Raw genomic sequence first — 18086 nt, 5'->3', positions numbered from 1 at the left:
TCAAAGCAGTGTTCAAAGGTTTACAATTAATAACAAGTCTGGGAGAACATCTTTCTTTCTCCGCTGCATTGTTAACATAAAAAGTTGAATAGCTCCATATGGATTTAGAAGGTCTAATAATTCTATTGGCCAGAAGAGTATCAATTTCTTTTTTTACAGATTTCCATTAATTCATGGTTCATCTGAATAGGCCTAGCTTTCGTAGAAATTGCCTTTTCATTGAATCCATCAATGTAAGGAAGTTCAACAGTATGAGTTTTTCTTTACCAAAAAACATTAGGAAAATCTGAGCAAATATTTTCTTCAAAAGTTTTCTGAAGATTGGCAATCTTAGTTACCATTCGCGCGGTTTTTAAAATTTGCTCAATTTTCTTAATTTTAATATCAACTTTTAAGAAAAATATTTGTTGAGATATGAGGTTTATTTTGAAAGCAGTTTGTCTATGCAAAAGTTTACTTTCTTCATGAGAAAGAGTTTTTATAAAAGGAAATGAAATTTCTTTTCCTAGAATATTTGTGTGTATAGCATCAAAATATGAACCATAAGGTTTTATCTGAGTAATAAAAGGTGTACCCAAAATAATTTCTTCATTAATGTTTTTTGTAATAACAAAGTCATTAGAAATACAAGTATCATGCAATGGATAACTTTTAGTCTATCAAAATATGTTCTCCAATAGCGCTGTATAATTTAGTAGTTTCCTTAGTAAGGTATTTTGTAGGAATCAAGCCTTCGATAATTAGGGGATTTTGTTAATTTTTTCGTATGTGTTAGCCCACATATTTCTTAGGTTCCAGGAGTTCGGGTCGAACTTTCTTGAATTCATCATCAGTAACGCTCTTAACAACCTAGTGAATGATCTAATATCCCCGATCGGGCTTCTACGGCATTTAAGATCACTTTAAGTGCGACACAACAGCAATTAGGCGATTTTGTCATTTTTTCGTGTGTGTTAGTTAACGAAATTTTTAGGTGTTGGGGGTACGAGTTGACTTTTCTTAGATTCTTCATTAGTAGCAGCTGTAACGACATGGAGAACAACTCCAGTAGGCCTGGTGGAGCTTCTACGACATTTAGGATCATTTTAAGGACGATGTTATAGGAATTAAGCGATTTTGTCATTTTTTCGTGTGTGTTAACCTACGTAATTTTTAGCTATTCGGATCGATTTTTCTTGGACTCTTCAGAATTAGCGTGTAATGAGCTGGGGAATGACTTCAGTAGGCCGGACAGAACTTCTACACCATTTAGGAGGATTTTAGGGGCGACGCAATAGAAATTAGGTGATTTTGTCATTTTTTCGTGTCTATTAGCCTATGAATTTTTTAGGAGCCGGAGATTTGGGTCAAATTTTCTTGAATTCTTCTTTAGTAGCATCCGTAACGACCTGAGAACGACTCTGATAACCCCGATGGGACTTCTACAGTGTTATTAGTATTTTAGGGGCGACACAAATAAAATTAGGTGATTTTGTCATTTTAGGGTTGACGCAATAGGATTAGGCAATTTTGTCTTTTTTCGGTATGTTATCCCACTAATTTTTTAGGTGTTAGGAGTCCGGGTCAAATTTACTTGAATTCTTCATTAGTAGTGCCCGCAATGACCTAGGGGAACGAATCAGTAGCCTCGGCAGGGCTTCTAAGGCGTTTAGTAGCATTTTAGGGGTGCCACAATAAGAATTAGGCAATTTTGTCATTTTTTCGTAAAATAGCCCACAAATTATTTAGGTGTTAGGGATCCGGGTCAAATTATCTTAGATTCCTCATTAGTAGCGTCTGTAACATCCTGGGGAATGACTCAAGTAGGCCTGATAGGGCTTCTACGGCGTTTAGGAGCATTGTAGGGCGACGCAAGAGGAATTAGATGTTTTATCTTTTTTTCGTGTGTGTTCGTCCGTTGATTTTTTAGGTGCCGGGGGATCGGGTCAAGCTTTTTTGGATTCTTCATTAGTAGCATCTGTATCGACCGAGAAAACGACTCCAATAGGCCCGGCAGGGATTCTACGGCGTTAAGGAGAAATTAAGGGGAGACGCAACAAGATTTAGGCGATTTTTTTTTGTGTGTGTTAGCCCACAGAGGTTTTAGGTGCTAGGGGTTCGGGTCGAATTTTCTTGAATTCTTCATTAGTAGCATTCGTAAAGACCTAGTTAATGACTCCAGTAGCCCCGGCGTGGCTTTTACGGTATTTAGAACATTTTAGGGGAAACATAACAGGAATTAGGCAATTTTATCATTTTTTTCGTGTGTGTTATTCCATGGATTTTTTAGGTGTTGGGGGTCCAGGTCAAATTTATTTCTTAGATTCTTCATTAGTAGTATCTGTAATGACTTATAAAATGACTCCAATAGCCTCGGCAGAATTTCTACGATATTTTAAGAGCTTTTTAGGGGCGACACAACAGAAATTAAGTGATTTTGTCATTTTTTCATTAATGTTAGCCCGAGGATTTTTTAGGTATCGGGGGTTCGGGTAGTATTTTTTGGATTCTTTATTAGTAGCATTCATAACGACCTAGGAAATGACCATAGTAGGCCTGGTGGGCTTTTACGAAGTTTAACAGCATTTTAGCTACGACGCAACAAAAATTAAGCGATTTTGTCATTTTTTCATGTGTGTTAGCCCACATATTTTTTCGGTGTCAGGGGTTAGGGTCAAACTTTCTTGGATTCTTCACTAATAGAATCCGTAACGACCTTGGTAATGACTCTAATAGCCCCGATGGAGTTTTATGGCGTTTAGGTGTATTTTAAGGTGACACATCAGGAATTAGGCGATTTTGTCATTTTTTCATATGTATTAACCCACAGATTTTTTTAGGTGCCAGGGATTTAGGTCGAACTTTCTTGGTTTCTTCACTATCAGTGTTCATAACGACCTGGATAATGACTCTAGTAGCCCCGACAGGGCTTTTATGGAATTAAGGAGTATTTTAGGAGCGACACAATAGGAATTATGCGATTTTGTCATTTTTCCATATGTGTTAGCCCTCAGAATTTTTAGGTGCCGGAGGTTCAGATTAAATTTTCTTGGATTATTTATTAGTGGCATCCGTAAAGATCTGAGGAATGACTCCAGTATGCCCAGTGGGGATTCTACAGCGTTTAGGAGCATTTTAGGGGCCACTCAATAGTAATTAGATGATTTTGTCATTGGAGAATTTTTTTTAACGCTATACTATGTGATTTTTAAAAATCTTAAATTATCAAAATGTAACACCTCAAAAGTCCCTAAGTGCATGTGCAGAAAATCCGAAGTCCAAAATTTTTTGGAATTTATGCATGAAATTTATGGACCGTAAAACAAACCACGGCCCGTGGAAACCATCCGTAGAGAAGTCTTCAGCATATTTCTGAGCTAAGATTATGACTCATAGAATCTTTTATTGATCATAGATTATAGTTGTAGATCAACTTCAAAGACTTGAAAAAACTGGACTTGTACAAGTCGAGTTAAGATTACAGGACATAGAAGTGTTTACGGGTCATGGAGGGACCTCGTAAACGAAAATTTCGGAAACTTAGAATTCCTCCGTGATTTTTATGAACTCTTTTTTACAGATCATAGATTGATCTACGTACCATAGAAGTGTCTTGTAGATCAAACTTCAGAACCTCAGTATTTCAGTACCTCATTTCTACGAATCACCAGGACATGTCGCAGAATTGTTTACGGACCGCATATTGTTCTATTAAACCTAATCTTCAGAAATCAGAAATCTTCCTTGACTTCTACGAACAAGCTATACAGTCCAAAGTAGGAACTACATTTCATTTATGCCACCAATGCCTCTGTCAAATATTTAATCAAGGGTTTTTCAGTCTTTTTCTACTCTTTTAATCTCTATAGTATGTTGTTTTGGGCTATTTTAAGTGGGATTAAGTAATTCCTAGCATTCTAAATCTCTCATTCTCTCATTACTCACCTAATTAAGATTTCTTCGCTATAAAGTTTCCTCCTAAGGCAAGATCTAGCCTCCATTGAAGGAATTGATCCAAGGTTTCTATTCAAGGTATGTGGGATTTCATCAATGGGTTTCTTTTACTCATTGATTCCTAAAGAAAAATCTTAATTCTTCAAGTTCTATGATTCTACCAATCTAGGATTTCGATGATCTTCGGGGGTTCTTTTTGAATTTCAAGTATTCTTCAAGTATGATATCTAATTTCATGAGTTTAAGTATAATTCTATGTTTTCAATAATAATTTAATGAACCCATGTTATATAAGTATTTTCATGACCTAGAATTTATGTAATTTCAAGTGCATATCTCAAGTTATTCGATTTTCATGATTTTTGATAGTTTTGAGTAAAGTATCCCTTAGTTATGATTAGTTTTAAATCATGACTCAGGAGTTACTCAGTATTATCAGAATTATAATATCATCAGATTATTACTGCATCTGTTTTATGCATGTTTTCCATGAGAGTATTAGTTAGCACTGAGCAGACTTAGGGATGAAAGATTTCGATCAGCATTTGTGATCCTTTAGTAGCAATCCCTACATTCCAGAATTACGTGCCACCGTATATTTGTCCCGATTGAAAGTAAGCTTAGTGGATTCACATTAGCTCAAACTCATGCCTTTATATCTTGGCAAGTATATTGTGACCTTTCGGTTGGGAAATACACCATAGTATATGTTGTAGCTCACATGATTATATATCGATTAATAGTATCTACCACAGTCAGTTTTCAATTATTGCATTAATCAAGTCTTTCAGTTATGTTCATGTTCAGATATTTCGATTTCATGTTATTACATGATCATTGCATCAATATGTATTACAAATTTATCACGTTCAGATATTGTGCTCATGATGCATATTTCTCATATCAATATATTCCAAATACTAACCACATACTTTCTGCCAATATTTTTTTATAATTCAGGTTCTGACACCTCTCTTCTAGCTCACGGCTAGTACATATCCAGTCTACTTAGTATTATAGTTGGTGAATCCTTATGTTTCGAGGATGATATTATCTTTTCATTATAGTATTTCTACCTTCGATTACAAATTTTGGAGTAATCTAGGGACTTGTCCTAGCAATTCACTTATGTAGTAGAGACTTTCAGATAGTTCGTTAGACTTTCGTATATATGTTGTTCAGATTTGATTAGACTATTTTGTTATTTCTGCTTTTCGGTTGATGTTTGTTATATCTTAGAGTCGTTCCATGCCATGAGCTTACCTTGGGTCCACTTGTGGTTTTAAACACAGTGTCTCGACTAGGGGATAGCCTCTGATCTTGAAAAACTTGGTATCAGAGTCTCAGGTTCAAGTGTCTTAAGGTGTCTGAAAGCTGCGTTATGTAGAGTCTTATTCATAGGCGTGAAGTACACCATATCTATGAATAGGAGACTATGAAACATTTAGAAACTAATTCACTTCTTTCATACTCTCAGTCGTGTGATAGGGTGAAACTCTATATAGTTTCCTTCTAACTCTTGCTATATATGTTTGCAATATCATTCCTCCAAGAAGAGATTTTATCATAAGAAACAAAAGATAAAGAAAAACAAGCTCTTTCATCTCCAGTAGAACCTTTGAATGAACAGGTCTATCATGCTGAGTTTATTCAATTTTATCATTTTTTTCGTGTGTGTTAGCCCTACAGACTTTTTAGGTGTCGAGGATTCGGATCAAATTTTCTTTAATTCTTCTTTATATTGTCTTAACAACCTGTGGAACGACTCCGGTAGGTGCGGAAGGACTTCTACGGCATTTAGGAGTATTTTAGGGGCGACGAAACAGGAATTAGGCAATTTTATCATTTTTTCGTGTGTGTTAGCCCATAAATTTTTTAGGTGCAGGGGGGCTGGGTTGAATTTTCTTAGATACTTCATTAGTAGCATCCGTAACAATGTAGATAACGACTCTAATAGCCCCTGGAGGGACTTTTACGGCATTTAGGAGCATTTTAGAAGTGACGAAACATGAATTAGGCGATTTTGTCATTTTTCGTATGTGTTAGCCCACAGATTTTTTAGATGTCGGGAATCTAGATCGAATTTCTTGGAATTTTTATTAATAGCATATGTAACGACCTAGGGAACGACTGTAGTAGGCCCGGTGGGGCTTCTACGAAGTTTAGGATCATTTTAGAGGCGACACAACAGGAATTAGGTAATTTTTTTATTTTTTCATGTGTGTTAGCCCACAGATTTTTTAGGTGCCGGAGGTTCAGGTCGAATTTTCTTAGATACTTGTCCCCCGGGTACTTACAGAGGGTACCATAAAGGTTTCACAAAAAATAATTGACCGAAATCCATATCACCAAAAATATTACGGGCTAACACACGAAAAAAATATAAAATCGCCTAATTCCACTTGAGTGGCCCATAAATGCTATAAATATGTCGTGAATTATGCCGAATCTACACATACTGCTCCATTGGATATCTACGGTGGGTCCCATAAAGATTTCGCAAAAATATTGACTGAAAATCCTATCAGCAAAAAAATTCATAGGCTAATACACACTTGAAAAATATGAAAATCGCATAATTCCTCTTAAGTGACCCCTAAATGCTATAAATATATTGTGGATCATGTCAAGACTACACGCATTTCTCCCTCGATTACTTACGGAGGGTCACATAAAGGTTTCACAAAAAAATTGACTCAAAGTTATATCACAAAAAAAATCATTGGCTAACACACACAAAAAAAATGAGAAAATCACCTCATTCCTCTTGAGTAGCTCTTAAATGATATAAGAGTATCATGGATTGTGCCAAAACTACACGTACTTTTCCATTGGGTACTTACGAATGGTCCTATAAATGTTTCACAAAAAAATTGACCGAAATTCATATCACTAATAAATTAAAGGGCTAACACACGAAATAAAAAATGAGAAAATCACTTAATTCTGCTTGAGTTTCTTCTAAATGCTATAAATATGCTGTGAATCGTGCTGAGGCTACACGTACTGCTCTTTCGAGTATTTACAGAAGGTCCCATAAATATTTCTCAAAAAAATTGATCGAAAACTATCACCAAAAAATTCATGGACTAACACATACGAATAAAATGAGAAAACCGCCTAATTCCACTTGAGTAGCCCCTAAATGCTATAAAATACTGTGGATCGTGCCGAGACTACATGTACTGTTCTCCCTGGTACGTACAGAGGGTCCTTTAAAAAATTTGCCAAAAAATTGACGTAAATTCATATCGCCAAAAAATTCATGGGCTAACTACACGAAAAAAATAAGAAAAATCATCTAATTCCGCTTAAATGACCCCCAAATACTTTAAATATGTCGTGGATCGCTCCGAGGCCACAGGTATTTCTCCCCCAGGTACTTATAGATGGTCCCATAAATATTTTGCATTAAAATTGACTGAAATCCATATCACCAAAAAATTAATGAACTAACACACGTAAAAAACTGAGAAAATTGACTAATTTCGCTTGAGTGGCCCCAAAATGCTACAATTATTTCTTGGATTTTGCCGAGGTTACACGTACTGCTCCTATGGGTACTTACGGAGGGTCTCATAACGGTTTCGCAAAAAAACTGATTGAAAGTCATGTCACCAAAAAATTCATGGGCTAATACACACGAAAAAATATATTGCCTAGTTCCGCTTGAGTGACCTTTAAATGATGTAAATATATTGTGGATCGTGCCGATGATATACGTACTACTCCTCTGGATACTTATGGAGGGTCTCATAAATGTTTCGCGAAAAATTTGATCGAAAGTCATATCATCATGGTATAACTATAACCTTTTTTGTGAGCATTATACAAAAAAATTGTTACATTTTAATCATATTTATCATATTCAATATTTATTATGATCGCACGAAGCGCGGCCAAATTTACTAGTATCCTTATTCTTGAATATCTATATCTACTTTTTTGTTGGTGGATGGATGATAATTTGTAACATTTTGCATACTTGTCATTTGTCAAAGTTCATTAAACATGACTAGATTTTCTTAGATACTTTACATGTTTTAAAACTCTAACCCAATGAAGATTTTCTCTCTTATATCCAATCAATAGTTGCCATATGTGATTGTTGATTATTGCAATATAATATCCATTTTGTTCACCCACTTCATTTTATTTGGCTGACATATGAAATAGGACCACTTTTATGAGTGGCAAATTGACAATGAGGCAAAATAAGGAAGAAATTGAACTTAGGTAAGGCAAGTTCAAGTGTCCCAACAGCTAACCTTCCATGAAATACGATTTTCTTTTTGGGGTGAGATACAAAGATGGTAAGAAGTCTTGCTAGTTTCGTGAAAATTGTCGACCAATTGAACGATACGTACAAATTTTATCATCAATTCGGCAAAACTTATGAACAATTGTAATAACGTTATGCTTGTGTGTCCATCATAGCTTTGGTAATACAAGTTTAGCTTAAGAATGTGTCAATAATTTGTATTAAAGTTATGACTCGTATGACATAGCTTGTCAAAGCTTAATTTTTCCATTCTTACGCCTTGTGAAAAAGTTGAATTAATATCCCAAAAGGTCACTCAATTTTAGAGATTTATCTAGCAAAGTCATTGAACTTTGTTTGTATCAATAAAATCACTCAATTTAGGCTTTGTATTAACTAGTTTTTCGACACGTGCGTTGCACATGTGATAACATAAAGTAGATGATATATAATTATTTATACGTTGAAAACTTTGACTACTTTGTCTTAATGTTAGTGTTCATTTCTTTCAAGTTTCTACATCCTCACCATCTATTCTAGCATAGAGTCCTAAATATAGAAGCCAAAATACATTGAAGTTTTTTACTTCATGTCGATGGGCCAAGTAAGTCGGGCTAACAAAATGTAGTATCTATCCTGCTCCTACTATCGTCAATCTATTGTAGATACTTCCTTCGTTTTAATTTATTTTTCTTAATTTTTTTAGTCCCTTTTAAAAAGGATGTTCATTTTATTTTTTTAGAAATTTTCAATTTTTACTTTCCACATGACATGTTTAAGACAATAATACTAAATAACATATTGGTACATTCTATATATTTTAAATTTAAGACCACACAATTCAAAAATATTTAAATTCTAGTTTCTCGACACGTGTGTTACATGTGTACAACAACAACAACAACAACAACCCAGTGAAATCCCACATCATGGGGTCTGGGGAGGGTAAAGTGTACGCAGACCTGACTCCTACCAATGTAAGATGGCTGTTTCGAAAGACCCTCGTCTCAATAGAAGCATAGAAAAAGGTCAGACAAGAATATTAAAAATAGATAAGTAGATAACGAAAGCGGTCCAAACAATAGTATAATCAAAGCACAAAAAACAGTAGATATTATTAGATAATAACATAAATACCATAAATAACATAAATCAGAGTACAAGAAATCATAATGCATTAATACGCCTATGAATAAGGGAGAATAATGCCACTATGTACTAGCCTTCTACCCTAATGTGTGTCATCCACACCCTCCTATCTAAGGTCATGTCCTCGGTAAGTCGTAAATGCGTCATGTCATGTCTGATCACCTCTCCCCAATATTTCTTCGGCCTACCCCTATCTCTTCTGAAACCATCCATGGCCAACCTCTCACATCTCCGTACTAGTGCATCTAGAACTCTCCTCTTCACATGTCCAAACTATCTCAGTCGCGTTTTCCATATCTTGTCTTCCACCGAGGCCACTCCTATCTTGTCTCGAATAGCCTCATTTCTAATCCTGTCACTCCTGGTATGCCCGCACATCCATCTCAACATTCTCATCTCGGCAACTTTCATCTTTTGCACGTGGGAGACCTTAACTGGCCAACACTCCACCCCATATAATATAGCTGGTCTAACCACCACTTTGTAGAACTTGCCCTTAAGTTGTGGTGGCATGTTCTTGTCACATAACACACCGGAGGCGAGCCTCCATTTCATTCATCCTGCCCCAATACGATGTGTGACTTCCTCGTCGATCTCCCCGTTGCCTCGCATGATAGAACCAAGGTATTTAAAACTACTTTTCTTTTGGATGGCTTGGTCCCCGAGCCTAACTTTCGCGCCAACCTCCTGAGGTGTCTCACTGAACTGGCACTCTAGGTACTCTGTCTTGGTCCTACTCAGCTTAAACCCTTTAAACTCCAAGGTGAGTCTCCAATCTTCCATCTTAGCGTTAACTCCGCTACGAGTCTCATCGATGAGGACTATGTCGTCCGCAAAAATCATACACCATAGCACCTCACCTTGAATTTATCGCGTCAATACATCCATCACCAAGGCAAATAGAAACGGACTAAGAGTTGAACCTTGATGCAACCCCATCACAATTGGGAAGTGTTCTGAGTCCCCTCCTACTGTCCTTACCCTGGTTTTGGCATCCTCATACATGTCCTTGATCACCCTTATGTACGCTACAGATACACCTTTAGCCTTCAAACATCTCCATAGTATCTCTCATGGGACTTTATCGTAAGCCTTTTCTAAGTCGATGAATATCATATGCAAGTCTCTCTTCCTCTCCCTATATTGCTCCATTAGTCTCCTCATAAGATGGATGGCTTCGTAGTTGAGCGTTCTGGCATAAATCCGAATTGGTTCTCCAAAATAGACACGCCTCTTCTCACCCTCATCTCCATCGCTCTTTCCCACACTTTTATAGTATGACTTAGAAGCTTGATACCTCTATAGTTGTCGTAACTCTGGCTATCCCCCTTGTTTTTGTATAGAGGGATCATGATGCTCGACCTCCATTCTACGGACATCGTTGCCATCATAAAGATGACATTAAATAACCTAGTCAGCCATTCCAAACCTACCGAGCCCGCACTCTTCCGTGTGCTACATGTGTATGTCGAGATATTAATGTACACTAAAAAAAAAGGGCAGCCCGGTGCACTTAAGCTCCCGCTATGCGCAGAGTCCGGGGAAGGGCCCGACCACAAGGGTCTATTGTACGTAGCCTTACCTTGCATTTCTGCCAGAGGCTGTGAGATATTAATGTACACTATTGTAAATAATATTTTGTAAACAATGAACTTGAATGGAAAAAGTACAAGTTCAATGTCTCTGAATAATCATTATGGATGTTGTGTGATGACTTGTTTGTCGATGTCAAAAAGACTGAATATTGTCTGAAAATATATAATATAAAGAATCAAAATTTAATTTATAGATACATATTTTATTTTTATGAGTTTCAAACATTACATTAATAAGTGGTTATAAGTAGATAGTAGTTCATCGACATGCCTATTTCTAGGCGAGGGTAACTGAAAAATTCAACATTTCAATTTATTTGTCTTACTTTCCCTTTTAGTTTGTTATATATTTGAAAATTACATAAAAAAGTTCTACAATTTACAATAATTAACAACTTCAAAATATTTGACTAACTTTCAAAATTTTATTCAGTATCACGTAAATTGAGACAGAGAGCAAGATTTTTTATTTGATAAATGAAAAAGAAAGTTTTTATGGAAAAAAAGCATAAGTTCAAGCTGGATTAGAGCAAATGCGGCAGAAAAAAATCACACTTAAATAGGTATAAATCATTCACCTGCTCACATTTCACGGAGAAAGTAACATATATTATTTGAAAAGAAAAAAAAGATTTTTTATGAAAAAAATGTAAAATCAAATTGGATTAGAGAAGATGCAACGCAAAAATATCACAGTTAAATAGGTAGAAATCAGTCACATTGCAAATATTTTTTAATTCTTTGAGTACAATTTTAATTTGTGCCCTAATTTAACTGAAATCAAATAAAAAAAATTCGACCTTTGTAACCCAATAAATTTATCTATTTGAGAAACCTGCAAATATCAATATTCTATAACAATATTTTCACTCATCGACCACCATAAAAAGTCAAAAAAGAATAATGTAAACCAAAAAAGGGTATTCCCTTTCCTGTTGAATACCAACAAACTAATAGATATATTCTATCCCAAAAAAAAATTGAATTTTGTAAAAATAACATGTACCCGTTCTATATAACCAATAGTTTTATTGATAGTTCAACTGATAACATATTAAAATTTGTAGTTATGTTTAGAGAGACACAAAAAGATAAAAACTTAACTATGGTAATTGGTTGGTGTATGAACCATTCATAAATATTAGAATGAACTTATGTCGTGATATCGGATCATCTCTTTTCACTTACTTTGATGTTTTTGAATCTCTTGATAATGTCTTAACCAGAAGACATGACATGAATCGATATTGGTGTGTCAATGAATATGTTCAACTTTTATGGGGTCGACACAACCATTCATAATATGCTCCTTGAACTCATAAAATCGAAAACAAGGGACGAGTCTTCAAGAAAATTTGGCAGATAACCTGCTGTCCCTATAGCAGTAATCAATATTATATATGTTATATTAAGAAAATATTTACCATTTATAGCAATAATTTTTTTTCTCATTGAACACTTATAAATATTTTGTAATACAATTTTAATACATACTAAAAGAAAGGGCAGCCCGGTGCACTTAAGCTCCCGCTATGCGCAGGGTCCGGGGAAGGGCCCGACCACAAGGGTCTGTTGTACGCAGCCTTACCTTGCATTTCTGCCAGAGGCTGTTTCCAAGGCTTGAACCCGTGACCTCCTGGTCACATGGCAGTAACTTTACCAGTTAATACATACTATCGAGATTAATTTATAAAACAAATATACTACAAGTTCTATTCATGGATAATATATTTATCACACACTTTAATACACTTATAATATATTGTGTAAATTTCTTACTAAACAAGCATAATATATTTTAAAACACTTCTAATACATTTATATTATATGCATAATTCACTTTTAATAGTAAATTTATCATAGTATTACTATGTATTGTTATATATAGTAATAAATAAATAAAAATATCATTAAAATCAGTAATTATTTATTAAAAAATGTGTTCACCCAAGTATTTTTTTCATATTATAATATGCTTCTTCAACTCTAGGCTTCATCAGTTCAAGGGGCATATTATAATATATATATATATATATATATATATATATATATATATATATATATATATGGCAGATGGTAATTAAATCAATTTTGAGATAACGTTTTCTTAATAATTTATAAAAATAAATAGTGTTATACAAAAATTTATCTTTTATTTTAAATTTTATATTATTTTATAATGAAGTAGTAGTTTTGAGTCATTTGTTTATTATTTTAATCATGAACATAGCATAAAAAATAATTTATTTTGTCATATCAAGATTTGTTTAATGATAAATTTAGTTGGGTGATTTTAATGATACAAAACCTAAGTTGAGTGATTTTATTGATACAAAATAAAGTTTAATGATTTTGCTAAATAAATCTCCAAAATTGAGTAACCTTTTTGAAATATTAACTCAGAAAAAGTTATGACCCGCTTCTAAAAGTTATGACCTTGAAAATTATTTTTGCCCATCCGTATAACTTAGTATAACTTACATAAATGTCATAGTGTAAGGAACAAATTACATCATGTCCCTGTCATTTTTTAATTTACAAAAATCTCCTAAAATACGAGTCATCTGGATACATCCTAATATGCATGATACATAATAATTGATACGATTAAAAGGAAACAAATCATAAGCATTAATATGAAATCCACAAATCACGTTGATGTCAATCTCTTCCAAGTTATAACAACTTCAAACAATTCAAATTTTAATTTTTCTTCTCTCACATCTCTCCCAAATCTTTCCAAATTCAAAAAAAATTGAAAAAATTATCTGATACATGATGAATGTATCTATTTTGTTGAGACATTCAGGAAATGGAAAAGCGATGTGAGTTATAAACGATACAAAAGTGATGGAATAGTTGTTGGACAAACTACGGCTTCACCCAAATTATAAAAATTTCTTTCAAAATCATTGAGAATTATAGAGATATATCATGAATATCTCTATTTTGTTGAGACATTCATGAATCTGAGAAAACAAGGTGAATTATAAACGATACAGCACATGTATTATACTGTGTAGTAGATTTTAATATTTATGATGTCGAGATGAATACATAAAGGGTGCGAAGGACCACCACTGGGACATCACTAATGTATATGTGTGCATAATACACAGAGATACAGTCAAAAGCTCAATATGTTTATGTATCAAAAATATTATATATTTGGAGATAGATTCATTTAAAATTGATACACTTAATGTATCACTAAGAGTATGATGTATTAAATGCATCATATTTTGTATCAGATGAAATAATTTCAAAATTCCATTCATGATAAAATTTATAACTTGATAAAATGCATTTGATACATTTTTTTGATAATTATGTATCAGCTAAATACGAATTTAACATTAAAGGAACAACACATTGTACAAATAAAATTAGGATTTATATTTATCAGACGATGCAATTTAAATCAGGATACATTCAAATCAATAAATCACCAGAGCATCTACCAAAAAATCACGGTCACCAACTTTATGCTCAATGTTACAAACTACAACACCTTCAGATATAGATTTGAGTGCAAGCACATTACCGACCATAAGATTAGCCTTTTTCCCACAATAAATAAACTGATCAGTATACATCCCTTCTGCAACAACGAACAATTCCTTTTGATGCTAGCAGAATTTTGAATATGAAAATTTTAAAAGAAAATAGACCACAAAGATGAATGGTAAGTTGGAGAAGAAGAAGAACTAACCATGAAATAAGTTGAAATTTTGATTGACTGGAGAGAGAATCAATTTGAAATTCAAAATAGTAATTGTTGTGATTGAGGGAGTGAAAATAGGAAGAGAGAAAATAGGAAGAAAAAACGTGAATTTGAGAGTTGTGGAGTAATGTATCCGGATGATTTGTGTTTTGAAGGAAAAAGAGAGATTTTTAAAATATTTTGAAATGATACAGAATAATAAAAAATATGGTAAATAAAGATATGTAGATAGGTTATTTTTCCTAAACTTATGAATAATTTGTATCAAATTTTTAACTTTTCTGCCACTCATAAATAATGTTGGAACAAATTATACTTTGGAAGTCAATAGGAAACAGGAGAATAAAAAGAAAATTAAACGTATGTAATTGTTACAAAGTATTAGAAGTCATGAACATCATTAATCAAGAATATTATATAGTTTAAAATACGAAAAAGTTATGGATATATACCGTTCGACCAACTAATCTATAAACATGATTGAAATATACACTACATATACACTAATAATGTATATATTGTGTATATAGGTATGTATATATTATAATATTATTAGTATAGCATACATGTATATTTTGTATAAAGTATAAACAATCTATACATTCTGTACATATTTTGTAAATTAGTTGACTGAAGTATTTAGGATTATAATGTTCCTATAAAAGTACTTAATAATTGTTTCATTATTATTGATGAAGAGTGTTACTATTAATATTGCTTAGAATATCCAACAGTTAGAAACTTTCTTATTTTATGCAACTTAAAAACCTCTATTCAAGAGCGCACTCGTATATTGCTAATCAAATTATATTAAAAGTTGAAGTTGTGTATAATGTTGCTATTGTAAAGAATTTTTTATACTAATGATATAACTATCTTAAAAATAAGACAGTTTACCTAGATTGAAAGTAGAAAAATAAATATGAAAAGATTCACAAGTTCTTCATTAATCCAAACCAATTTAGACCACATTAGTGTATTACAATCTCTTTACTGAACCCATAACCTAGAATGCTTAAAAAATTGACCCCTTCTATAGATTCATCTCTCACAACCTAAACAACTCATAATCTCACACTAATTGGAGATTATAGAGATCTAGATTTTGTTGCACTCATTTTCCGGGAACAAAGTTTGTGGCAAAGGCCCAGGCGTTGTTGTTAACTGGATCGGCAAGATGGTCAGCAAGGTTCTCCAATGGACCCTTTCCAGTGACAATAGCTTGGACAAAGAATCCAAACATGGAGAACATAGCAAGTCTGCCGTTCTTGATTTCTTTCACCTTGAGCTCAGCAAAAGCCTCTGGGTCGTCAGCAAGGCCTAATGGATCAAAGCTACCACCAGGGTAAAGTGGGTCAACAACCTCACCAAGAGGCCCACCAGCAATACGGTAACCTTCAACAGCTCCCATCAACACAACTTGACAAGCCCAAATAGCCAAGATGCTTTGTGCATGGACCAAACTTGGGTTTCCCAGGTAGTCAAGTCCACCCTCGCTGAAAATTTGTGATCCAGCCTTGAACCATACAGCTTCACCGAACTTGACACCATTACGGGCCAAGAGTTCAGGGAAGACACAACCAAGAGCTCCAAGCATCGCCCATCTGCAATGGATCACCTCCAATTCACGGTTCTTAGCGAATGTTTCAGGGTCAGCTGAAAGTCCAGCAGTGTCCCATCCGTAGTCACCAGGGAACTCACCAGTCAAGTAACTTGGGGATTCACCAGAGAATGGGCCCAAGTATTTGACACGGTCAGGACCATACCATGGGCTACCAGAGGAGACAGGCTTGGCCTTGCTAGCGGTCTTCCTCATGGTGAATCTCCCATTTCCGGTTATTTCAGAAGAAGATGGTGTGAGTTTTACTGCCTTTCCAGCAAAGGTAGAGGAGGAAAGAGCCATTGTAGAAGCAGCCATTGTAAAAAGTAGAATGAAAAAACAAAAAAAGAAGAATTGATTTGTGGCTTGAGTTTCTTGGGCCTTGCATCAACTATATATAAATTGGAAATTACTCCTTAGCCCCAATATATCATTATCCTTGAATATCTCTATCTGAATTTTCATTGGTCGATGCAATTTGTAACCTTTTGGGGTTATTGTCCATTTGGCAAAGCTCAACACCATTAAAGATGACTAGATATTTTTAGAAAAAAATCCAACACATTGTAGATTTCCTTTCTTACAACCAATCCAGAGTCGCCACGTGTGATTGTGGATTACTTCAATATAAATATCCACTTGACCAAACACATAAGAGTAACTCATGGCCATGCAATAGTTAACACACTTGTGTGTAAAATAGGACCACTTTATATGAGTGGCAAATTGACAATGAGACAATAATGTTTGAATTTAATTTGCATGATAATTCATATGTATAGGCTCTTCGTGAAGCTGCATTTAACTAAAGGAAATTTCTTGAATATGAAGAGGAGGGGGGGGGAGGTAGGTGGAACAATATTAGATTTCATTCATGTATTTCAAATTAGCAAAAGAAAAAATTGAAAATAATTATTCAAATTAGCAAAAGGAACATAAAGAATTAAATTTAAAAAGACTGGTTAATTTTGCATCCTTCATTTTCACACACAAAAAAATCTCATAAATATTCTATAGTAGATAGATTAATATTAGATAGTAGGAGGTCACGGGTTCAAGCCTTGGAAACAGCCTCTGGCAGAAATGCAAGGTAAGGCTGCGTACAATAGACCCTTGTGGTCAGGCCCTTCCCCGAACCCTGCGCATAGCGGGAGCCTTAGTGCACCGGACTGCCCTTTTTTTTTTAGATAGATTAATAAATGATTGGCTACAAAGGGATTTTTTTTAGTGAACGTGTATAGAGAAGTTAAACGTCATATTTTAGTAGTAACTTTATATATGTGCATAAAAAAAATTGACCCTATATACACGATATAATTTTTCAATGATGAAGCTTGAATGAACCCCTTCTGCCCATAATCGCAGTAATGGAGCGACAAATTTATACACCTAAGATTTTGAAGTTGTGATCTAAACTGATTATTCAACTTGCGACTTGACTTGATTTTTTCCTTACATCAAAGGAATTCAATAATTTATATACAGGTAATAATCCTTTTTATCTTATTTACACAGTATGATTCGTATAATTTCTTAATGAACAGGATTCCATTAAACCCCTTTTCCTCTACTTAGCTCCAAGACTGATTCAAAGCATGTATAGAGACTAACTTCAGAAAATTTACAAGTTTTAGTTTCCTTGAATTAATTTTTCAGTTTTCAGATCAACACTTGCATGAAAAATATCAAAGAATCTTACTGAGAGCATATAGGACAGTTTGCAATATTCATAGCCACATATTTGTTGGACCAAATATCTTGAAATATTGATAGGATTACAAAATGCCATGTAGACTAATAGAATCTTGAAAACCAATGAAATTG

The 18086-nt window shown here is 34.2% G+C and overlaps 1 protein-coding gene across 1 annotated transcript; it reads right to left on the bottom strand.

Moving 5' to 3' along the window:
* Nucleotides 1-15583: 15583 nt before the first annotated feature.
* On the bottom strand, nucleotides 15584-16642 carry LOC129894945 (chlorophyll a-b binding protein 3C, chloroplastic). The gene has a single exon (XM_055970541.1). It carries the CDS (start codon nucleotides 16578-16580, stop codon nucleotides 15777-15779), a length of 804 nt encoding a protein of 267 aa, XP_055826516.1. The 5' UTR covers nucleotides 16581-16642; the 3' UTR covers nucleotides 15584-15776.
* Between the last annotated feature and the right edge of the window lie 1444 nt (nucleotides 16643-18086).

This window comes from Solanum dulcamara, chromosome 7 (assembly GCF_947179165.1).
Source record: "Solanum dulcamara chromosome 7, daSolDulc1.2, whole genome shotgun sequence".
Taxonomy (NCBI): domain Eukaryota; kingdom Viridiplantae; phylum Streptophyta; class Magnoliopsida; order Solanales; family Solanaceae; genus Solanum; species Solanum dulcamara.
This window is presented reverse-complemented; position numbering and strand designations above follow the sequence as displayed.